This window comes from Opisthocomus hoazin, chromosome 2 (assembly GCF_030867145.1).
Source record: "Opisthocomus hoazin isolate bOpiHoa1 chromosome 2, bOpiHoa1.hap1, whole genome shotgun sequence".
Classification (NCBI taxonomy): Eukaryota; Metazoa; Chordata; class Aves; order Opisthocomiformes; family Opisthocomidae; genus Opisthocomus; species Opisthocomus hoazin.
In genome coordinates this window covers 128,354,790-128,365,649 of record NC_134415.1, presented here as the reverse complement: position 1 = coordinate 128,365,649, position 10,860 = coordinate 128,354,790, and the positions used below count along the sequence as shown (strand labels likewise).

General features: G+C 43.4%; 1 protein-coding gene across 1 annotated transcript; it reads right to left on the bottom strand.

Annotated features, from left to right (window-relative positions):
- Positions 1-575: 575 nt before the first annotated feature.
- Positions 576-4,724, bottom strand: IL17A (interleukin 17A). The gene is made up of 3 exons (XM_009944380.2): positions 4,659-4,724; positions 1,467-1,771; positions 576-813 (listed from the first exon to the last, which is right to left on the bottom strand). Exons 1-3 carry the CDS (start codon positions 4,722-4,724, stop codon positions 576-578), a joined length of 609 nt encoding a protein of 202 aa, XP_009942682.2.
- Positions 4,725-10,860: the final 6,136 nt, after the last annotated feature.

Below are 10,860 nucleotides of genomic sequence, written 5' to 3'. Positions count from 1 at the left end.
CTTTCTCCCCAAAGAAGCATTAATGTTACAAGCCCTAACTTTTCTATGGGCTTTACACTCTCCTGCAGCAGAGCTAGATGTTATCAAGAGAATTTTTGGTTTTAGCATCATGCAGATCTCTTCTATGGTCATAACTGAATTGAATATTTTCTTGCCTTACCAAAAGGCTTCTTTAGAAAGAAAGGTGAACACCAAAGAGTTTTTGACTATTTTTTTATTGCACAAAGATAAATAAACAGATTCATTATTACTAACTTTTCCATCAGCATAAATAGAATTACATAAATAGACATTTCAAAGTGTAAACTAAAGATGTGTGAACAGTTCCCATTACTTTTTCATCCTGGCACATGAAGGTATCTGGATTCTGAATTCACAGACTTCAAGATTTTGGGAGAAAATATTTTTTTTTTAAAACTGAGACTTCTTAATTTTTAACACATTCTCATAGATTCTAGCTAATCATTATGGCTTGACTCAGTTTTGCGGATACTGAATCAGACCATTTCATTTCAATGCTGTTAGGCAAGGAAGCTCTCCTCCATGGCTCCCTGCTCTTACATTATTTGTTCCCTTTAAGCCTGGTGTTGGATCAAGGGGGTGACACATGTGCAGCCCACAGTGATTATTTTCTTCTCCAGCCGGTATGATTGGTGGCAGCCCTTCTGCTCCCTCCGCAGGACGAGGATCTCCTGTTTGATGGGGACGGAGTTGACGCTGTGGTCCAGCTGCCCGTCCAAATTCACACACCTGGAGTGGCGGCACTTGGCATCAGCAATCACCTGGGGGAAACGGTCGTGGTCCTCATCGATCCTGTAAGTTGATATGAAAGAATAGAGAAGTTATTCAAATGGAAATGCTGCTGCATCTCTAGAATCATGACAGTCTGGATCTCTATGGGCTGGCAAATGGGGAGCTTGTACCTCCTGGGAGATGGCCTATGAAAGGGCAGTAGATCCTGCACTACTGTAAGTTTTTAAGTGTAAGTGTAAATAAGTAAATACTGCAGGTTTTAAAGTGTAAGGCAAGCATGCCAGGACTGCATGCAACTGCCTTTCTAAAGGACTTCCTTCAAATAGGCATGAAATGTTCTTAGGGCCTGATGCTGGTGTTATTAAACCACCACTGAATTTGGTGCAATGTTAGCCTTCCGAGGTCTTTTTGGTGAGCTCTTTGGTAAAGAACACTTTTGAAGATAAAGCTTGCCCCAGTATACAGATAAATTAATTAAATTACAAAAGTAATTTGCTTTGCCATCTGTATGTTAGCCTAGACCATGGTTTTGTTCTGTGCTCCTTTCTGCACTGGTTGTGTTTCAAAGAGGATCATGTGGACTGTGGATACCTTCATATTTCTGAAATCTCCCAGCAGTGAAAAGCTGATAGTAAAGAGGTGAGCATGGCCTCAACATTATTCTTGCCTGTTGCAGCCAGCGTATTTCTAGACCACAGGGACAGAGATCCTACCTATAATCCCATGGAGCCAGAGAGCGGCTGCTGACATCAAGAGTCGTTTTGGTGTCCTGGTTCATGTTGCTGATGCTTAGGTTGACTCTCACAGTTTGAGGGAATTTTGAGTCTTTTTGGGTCGGGCATCCAGCATATGCTCGCTTGAAGAGGCCCTCCGGCTTGAGTCCAGGCTGTATCACCTTCCCGTAGGCAGAACTGCTGGCTGACAGCACGGCCAGCAGCATGAACAGCAGTGATCTGAACTGAAGAGAATTGGTGCACTTAGGACACAAGGCAGGTACAGCTGCTGTAACGCAGCACACCTAACGACTTTTCCGTGGGGCTGGGGAATTCATCCACAGTCAGCCTAGATGATAGTTACAGCCTATACTGTAGGTTGGAGTAATTATGGAAAAACGTGTCATATATCACATCCGCTCTTGCCTCCATTCACTAGTTCTTAGAGTGCTGACAGGTATGGTACACAGTTATAATATGGTGAACAAAAATTAAATTACAGAACAGAATATAATACAGGAGATAGCAGAAAGGATACAACAACAAAAAGACACTGTAAGGTTGAGTTTTCAATGTATTTCTTGACTCAGAGCATGTGGCAGCAGCCCTGTTCGCTAACCTACCCAAACAGTCTCGTTGCTGCCCCATGCTGGTGCTTTTCCGCAGTCTCCCGTTTGAGTTATTTTCAATTATTATTGGTTTAAACAAGCGTTTTAAAGGTGGGTGCATATCCCCACTCCTGGCAATCATCTATTACTATTTAAATATGTCTCTGTCAAATTGGGGAAAAGAAAACCCAAAAAGCAAGTTCTTACCGGAGAAACACAAAGGATCGGAGACATCTTCCTTCCTTCTCTTGGTGCGGCTGATGCTTGTGCTGCGCTCTGTCGAACTCAAGGTGTCTGGGCACATTTGCTGCTGGACTTTTTATAAGGGCTTCTGTGCTGTCCTAGTTAATGTGGAGTAGGTGGTTTTTTCCCAACCTTCACTGTGGTTTCTGACCATAAGTTAATTTAAAAAGTGTATGTATATATATTCCATTAACGCAGGTGGAAGACAGGATATGGGCTCACCCTTTCTTAGATCTGTAGATGATGTCATTACTTTAGCCATGTCACTCAAGTAGCAACAAAACACAACGATGATATTAGAAAACCACCAAAAAATTGGCACACAATGCAGTAAGCGGGCACGCAATTTTGCATTAGGATCAGAGTCATCATCTAGTCAAATAGAAGTTGATGCACTTCACAGTCTGGACTTCGGATGCTGTAGGTATTAAAAACAATAATGTCCTTGGCACTGCTAGATTGAATGTGTTTTCTCCTAGGTTAGTCTGATGTCTTTTCATCCCGAGTTGGGCAGATAGTGGACAGCTGGCCCCCATCCAGTCATCCAGTTGCTCTCCTTACTTGCTATCTGCTGTCACTTGCCTTGGCTTCTAGGGATCCAGGTTCCTTCTCAAGCTCCTGTTTTCCCCTCCAGTTTCCCAGTCTGGATCAGGCTACTTTTAGTCACATCTACACCTCAGGTGTGAGATGTCAGTTTTGACCAGAATGCTTTGTGATAGAGAGTTCCCCAATTCAGTCATGCTCCATCTGGAAAGAAAACCACGAACATTGATTTTTGAGCTTGCCACATTTTAATTTCATTTCATTTTATGCTCCAGTGCTATGAGACAAGGCTGTGATCCTGAGAAAAGGGATCTGGGAAGTGCGATGGATATAGTCGAACCCTCCACTCCTAACTTAGAGAGAGGACAGAAGGATTTGAGAGGAACCTTGTGAAGGCTGTGAGATGCAAAATGACCCTGCCTGTAAACCGGAAAACTGGAAGGAACTGCAGGCTGCATTTGGAAATATTGGAAGCTAAAATACTTCACATAGTGTAGCCCCAAGGCATTACAGCAACCTGTGTCCCAGCCTTGTGTCCTGGGTGACAGCAATCAATGATCCTATGTATCTCCTAGTCCCACCCTGCTGTGTCTACATCCTTGTAAGACCAATATACTGCAGCTGTGATGTACCCTGCCATGTTAGTATTTAACATGCAATATTTAAATACATGTATTCAAGTGGACAGACTCCATTAGACACGGTGACAGTCAGGATCCCTTTCGCCCACTCAGGGATGTTTTTCTAGATATTTACTAAGATATTGTAAGGGATTTACAGACCTGGAGAAGTTGGGCCTCTTCAAGACTGTGCCCTCTTTTGACTTTGGGTCACTGTTGTTGCTCTGGCTGATATTAACTCCCTTGTTTTTTGTTTTGTCTTCGGCAGATGTGTTGATGACCCCCACATGCTCATTAAAAGCTGTGGTCTTGACCCTGAAAGAGACCTTACCTGCAAGGAGGTATTGTATTCATTCCTCTTATCTGCTTTCAGGGATTCAAATCAACAGCCCTCTAGTAAGTATTTTGGTCCCTGGGATGTATGGTGTGCTCTGGGTCAGGGTGCTTCTGTGGCATCATTCAAAATCCTTTGTTGAGGGCTCAGAGCTCTACAGTTACGCCGGTCAGCAACAAAGCAGGGATATGAAAATTTTGGATAAAGCAGACACTGGACTAGGAACTAGAAACTTGAGGTCTCCTCCCAGGCAAATTTCCAAACCACTAGCCTACAGAGTTTTCTTACTACTTCTCCCCAGCAAACACTGCATGGCATAGCTAATTAAGACAATTCAACATCTCCCAAGGAAAGACTCTTCACCCAGAGTGCTGAAAAATCTGGCACATAGAGAGAGGGGCAGGCTCAAATCTCTCAGGGTGCAGCTTCTCAGGTAACGGTGCTGATCGTAACCAACTGAGGATAGAACAAACCAGCTACTGCCACCTTCACTGATGAGTTTGCTGGAGAGTAGGTGGGCGATGGACAGACCCAAGGGTGTTGAGGCTGCTCGTAGGCTGAATTTCAGAGAGATTCTTGACAAAGGGTCTTAAGAAGAGGGTGAATGCTGAATCTGTCCTTCTCTAACATGTCTTTCTTAGAAAAATGCGCTGACAGTAGATTGTGAGTAGCTAGGATGTGTGTCACAAAGTAACACTCAGTGTAACAGCCTTGATCCACTGATGCATGCCTTTTCTCAGGTCTAATTTTGGTCAAGTTTTCAGATGAAATGATGCAAATAAGGTGTTCTTTTTACTTTCGCATAATATTTCACACACACACAGAATCACAGAATTTTACTCACCTTATACCATCCAAAGAAGGATGTAAATAAGGCTAGAATTGAGTTTGCAGTTTCTGAGATAGCCATGACCTATATCAGCTTGCTTTAAAGATGCTGATGCTGGAGAAGTTAAATATATAATTCAGTTTCCCTCTTAGAGACGTACAGGTTAAAGGAAATGGTTCCCTCAGATGGGGTTTTCTCTAATGCCATTTACTGAAATATCCATTCAAAGTGGGTCAGTTAAATTTCCAATTTTAGAAGCAAGAAAGGTTTCAAAAACCTGCAAGGTAGTGGAAGGTAAGGTTCAGTGAGCCTGACCCTAAATCCAGGCTTGTCTGCTCTAAATGTGTCAGTGGTTTGAGTTACCTCAGTGCTTGAAAGGTTAAGAAGTTAAGGATTCAAACATGGCTAACATAACGCAATATTGCAATGGTGAAAAAACCCCAAAACTTTCCATGGTTTATTTTGAGCCATGAATGCATTAGTTCGCTGTTGTCACAGGCAAAACGAGAGGGTCTTGGGAGAAAACGTACCTCTTGAAAGGCTCCTACCAGGCCTGAATTATACAAATGAAATTCTCACATGCCTGGTTCCAAGATTTTTCCAAGTTCCAAATACTTATTTTCCAGTTCGTCCTGGTCTGAAGTCAAAACAAAAACTGAACATGATTTTTTCCATGAGATTAGAATTTATCCCATGTCATTTGTTTTATTCTGGCACTTTGCTCTCTCTTAACTGGCAGTTTCATTTTTCTATGCAGAAAGGACTATGTCTTGTGCTTTTCCTATTTACGTGTGTGAGGACATAAAAACCAACTGTTTTTATAACCTGCGTGTGGTATTGTAGGTAGGAGCCACAGAAGAAGCTGTGATGCTGCAGACCTGTGTGTGCTGTGACTTCCTATTAAAATCCACATAAGCAAAAAACAATTAGAGCTGCATTCAACAGGAACTGCGGTTACTGGGAGATCTGAAAACGGGGACACTAATACAATCTTACTGAAAGAAAAAATTAAAGATTGTCTAAAGCTTTTGAAATCAAACCTAGCCTTTCTCTTGGCTCTGGTGAATGCTTTCTTGAAATTAAGTTGCTACTTAAGTACTTTACCCAGCTGAGATACTTCAGGCACCCAAATCTGAGTATCTTGGCTCTGATGACACTTTCTCCCTTCAAAGTCAGAGTGTGAGTCAGTGCCAGAGCTCTGGTGTCCTGAATGAGCTTGCAGTAAATTAAAATAAAAATGGCGGATATCTCCAAATACTTCAAACACTTTTTTCAATCATTATCAGTAAAGTTTATGCTACTTTTGGAAAGTAAGGAGCTTTTCTCTTTATGTGTAGGAAGATATTTAAGTATTTTTTTTCTTTTTGGAAAGAAAGTGTTTTCTTCCTGCTGAGCACATATTCTTATAAATCTGTATAAATAATCATAAAATCATAGAATGCTTTAGGTTGGAAGGGACCTCTAGAGGTCATCTAGCCAAACCAATTGTTGCCAATAAGGCAACACTTACCCTTCTGCATACAAACACTGCATGACCCACTGTGCATTGTGGGGGTAATTTCTAGGAGATCAATGTTTAGGCTGAGCCTAAGACCAGTGGTTATCTGAGAGAAACTCAGAACTTGGTCAGGCAAGGGATCAGTACCCTGATTAAACACTGAAGTTTAGTTTTAGTGTAATTTAATTTAATCCTGCTCTGAGTGGACGAGTGGATCAGAGACATTCAGAGGTCCCCTCCAAACTGGTTAAATCACTGCACCGATCTCCCACCCTTTGATCTTCGTACGGGAGACATGGCAGTAAAGTTAAAGTAACCCTTTTCCTCTGTTAAACACCTCTATTTTTCCTACCAAACAGCTGCAGTAGAAATTATCATCTACTGCAAGCCTAAATTTTCCAAACACAGCTAAACTGATATCATGGTTATTCATCAGCTGTGGTTGCTGTCAGTGGTTGACACGTCTGTTGCATGACTAATATCTAATAGATACTCAGTACCTGGGAAGCCAACTTAAAAGAAGGAGACCACTCAACTGATCTTTGTGATTGCTGTTGGGAGGGACAGGGGAAAAAGAGGGCTTCCAGATATGTGAGTTGGGCTTAAAGAGAATTAGGTATTTTATGTCTGCTCTGTGGTAATCAATGATTAATATGTAACTGTAATGTAGTCCGGGCAAGTGGAGAGGGGCTTTATGCCATCAGGATGTGAGTGTAGGATATGACTGCTCAGATCCTGGCCAGCAGCGGTATCACTACTGGTGTTATTGTACTGCCCAAGGATTTGTTGTGAAGCTAGGCTAAATTAGCACCTAACACCTAACGGAAGGGACAATATCTTCTGGCCAACACAAAGTATTTGTCTGCATGTAGTTCAGCAAGCAAGGCCAGCAGAATTTCTCTGTGGGACGAGGGCTCACTCTTCCCACTGAATAACATGCCAAAATGGGGATGAAAAAAGCAATATGGGACCAGGTGAAGGAAGGCAATGAGATGTGGACTTTTTTGGTGGTATTTAGCTTTTAGATCAGCTTGACTCTAATGTAAAACTGCATCTTCTCTCACTTATCAGGACCATGGGCTACAGCAAAGAGAAACAAAAAAAGGAGAGTTCTTCTGGGATGCTAGACTTCAGGTGGAAAAGCAGAAACATTGGGAAATGTTTGCAGGCCAACTAAACTGAGCAGCAGAGTCTGGAGGACAGCTGTGAAGGAGGTCACAACGGGCTGCTTTGAGGGTGTTTATGGACAGGTCTTCAAAAGGGGTAGGGTCTCTGGAGGAAAGCACTAAGGGGGGTAGACTGAAAATCTAGAAATCATGGAATGGATCTGGGCTCTTGACAGAGGCGAGTAGGGTGGAACCAAGGCTTGAACTGCAAGACCAGAATTGCTGTCTAGTGAGAGGAACTTATGGAAGTATTCGATGATAGGAGAAAGATGACCAAAGTGGGGTTCAATCGGAGGAGCAGAGATTTCATGTAGAAAGAAAACGACTTTTGTGAGACTTTGGCACGAATCCATCTAGGAGCCCTCTGCAGACTTGGCTGGCATGAAAAGCACTAAAGGAAAGTTTGAGAAATGCAACAACTGGCTGATGAGAAGGGATCTAGGCTGAAACCAGGTCGCCAGAAGTACTAAAGATCTCCGCTGAGCACTGATGATCTCATATGTGTCCTCATTTATTTGTTTTTGTGGTTATCAATGATGTTAATGACCAAATAGTTTTGTGAAGAATTAAAGATCTCTCTGTCAATGTTTTATTTTCATGGCTTCAAAGACAACCTGTGGCAATATATTTCACAGCCAGTTATAAACCATGCAAGAAGAAACCCTTTAAGCACAGAATTGGCTCGTATTCAAACTGTTAGAATGGTTTATACAAACAATTCACTCATTTTGAAATTCTCTGTTTGCTGTGCTATCTGCTCGCATCCTGTGTCTCGCCCACTCCTTGGCCCCAGCGAAGGGCAGGAAGCGAGGGGAGAAGGACCGGGGTCCCTGCTGCTGCCCCATGCCCAGCAGGTCCTGCCCGCAGCACTTTCCAAATGTCCATCTGAAATATCACTTGCTACAGGTTGAGACACTTGTTGCCTCAAGCTGTTCCTGTTCCCCTTCTGTCTTGGGTCGTACTTTCAAGACCTTTGCGCATTATGTTTCCTTGCTCTGCTCGGGAGGATCTCCACTTAAGCCATCTATCCTTTGCAGAGTGGAGCTGCAACCTCCAGACTGTCTGCCTAGCGCCGCAATGTCCTGATGCCCACAGACCCTCGGAGAGGCAGGGAGCTGGTACGTAGCACCTCTTCACAATCACAGCACTGAATAACTCTTCTGTGAATAACTCGCACAAATTTGGTATCTGATTTCTAGGCAGTTTGTACCCTACCATTTTGAAAATATTTATCCTTCTTTTTTGAGACAATTGTCATTAATATTTGTCTGAAACTAAGTAAATTCTGAAGGTTGCCAGGAAGTCCTGGGTGTATTCGTCCTTATCTCATAACTAGTTGCCAGCTGCAGATTTGTCAGCTTTTTCACCTGCAGATACACATACTTCTTCTGCAGTAAATTAGGAGTAGCTGCACTGGAGCCCTCAGAGTTTCCAAAACTGAATACCTGTGGCAAACAGGGAGAAAAACATGCCACAGACTTGTCTGGAGAACACCTGAAAGTCAGTTCTTTGCACCACCTGTTGGGGGAAAATAAAAGAGGTAAATTCTCCTTGGGTAGTTTTATCAGTCCCAGCTGTTAAAATTTGGAAATACAAGTTTCTCATACATGGGAACAACTTGTCATTTTACATTTGTGTATCACTCCTGACTTCAACAAGACAGCAAAACGAGGAATGCAGCAGTGCACAAGGCTATCTATAGTTGTGTGTACTCTTCTGGCTGACGAGAAAGAGGAGAGACAACAGGATATGGGATTCTGAAATTCCTCACTTCATGCTCTCAGACACCTCATGAAGATGAAATTTAGCCCTGCAGCTTGGTACCCAGTGTGATGAAGCTTACTACTTTGGGAAGGCTTATAGAAAGCAAAGTAGAAATGAGAATCTGACCCTGAAATCTTCAGCTGCATCTGGACAGGGACTGAAGCAGAGGGAAGATGAGGCAGCATCGTTAAATAGGAGCAACCTCCCCGCAAACTCAGTTCTCATCTGCAAGGGCACTGCCTGCTGCCCTGGGCGGCGATGATGTCCTCGAGGTTTGGGGTCTGCCTCCCTGAGCCACTCGGTGGAGGGGAAGCCATCCCCGCCATGCAGGGCACCGCGCGGCACCCGTGAGACCGGCTCACAGTTTCGGTAGCGGTGCGAGGCGACGTTGTAGGAAAGGGACTCTTGTGGAGCGTTGAGAGGTTGGGGCTACGTGCCAAAACACCAGCCCTTAGTCGGCGGCTGCTCGGCCACCAGCTTGTGTTCCACCACCCACTGCTTTCAAACCAAATTAGGTTCAGAAAACTAGTTCTATCACTGATGCAGTCACTGTACCTGTATCCCAGGGCTTATACTCAGGGCTGCCAGGCAGGTTTGATAAGGCAGGCTGCAGAAATAAAGTCCTTTCCACCGTGGCCACTTGCCCACTGCTATGTAAAATCTTAAAAACTTGGTCAGTCATCATCTTGTTTTAAGAAGTCCAGCTCCTTTTTTTTATTTTGTCCCCACAGAGAAATGACTCCTGGCCACAACATCTTGTGTGCAAGAAAGTGTCAGAATTCAAAAGTATTAGAGAATAAGTGACTCAGAGTGGTTTTGATGAGAGATGTGAATGCGCAATGGGGATCCTAATTTTTGAACCCTTTCACCTAGCTGGGGTTTGAGTTGACACTTAATTTAGATAAGAAAAGGAAATTAATCATTTTTCCTAACATATACAAATTCTGACCGCACTGCAATGCAGTTTCCAGAACTATCCCAGGCAGAGATTTCAGACAGTAATCACTGCTGAAGGTCTCCTCCTCCGAGATGTGCGACCTCGCAGTGGTGGGGTGGGGGCAACGGGTGGGCAACAGAAGCCTACTGTTCTATTTTAACCAGAATGATGCCTCTTAACCAGACCTGGTCCTTTCTGTGCTGATGGCATGGCTACAGGGGCAAAATGAATAGGTGTATGCCAAACAAAGCTCTGGAGTAATTTCTCTGTTGAAATGGACCATCACTGCTGGTTTTAACAGGTCTTTATTCTGTAAGAACTGACTGTGCTGAACCCAACTAGAGCTACAAAAAGGAAATGTGGTCCTGTCTCTATTCCAACCACTGTGCAATCCTGCATGATCATTTATTCTTTCTACAACAGGTTTTCCATCAATGCTGGAGACCATCATCCATTCACTGGTGCTCGTTTGCAGGCACCTTCATTTTCCACTGATAAGAGTAGGCAAGGAATGATGGCCAACAAGATATCTCCAAAATGGATGCAGGGATGAGAAGGGCCAGTACCAAAGCTCAGCAATCCATAAGGGTTGGAGGTTTTTCTTTCTTCAGTCTCCCTTGAGCCCAAAGTAGATGGGACCACAAGAACAGGAATCATCCCATACTAGGGTAAAGAAGCAAAGGTCTGAAGGAATGAAGGGTCTGTGGTTCCCAGGATATAACTGATGACCAGGTCACCGCATCCTGGGTGAGAGTGAAGATGTTTTTGTGAAGACAAGAGTACTACAGTTTACTCTCTGACTTTGTGAGCATGAGATTGTATGATCAACCTGGTTTGTACAGTCCACTCCCT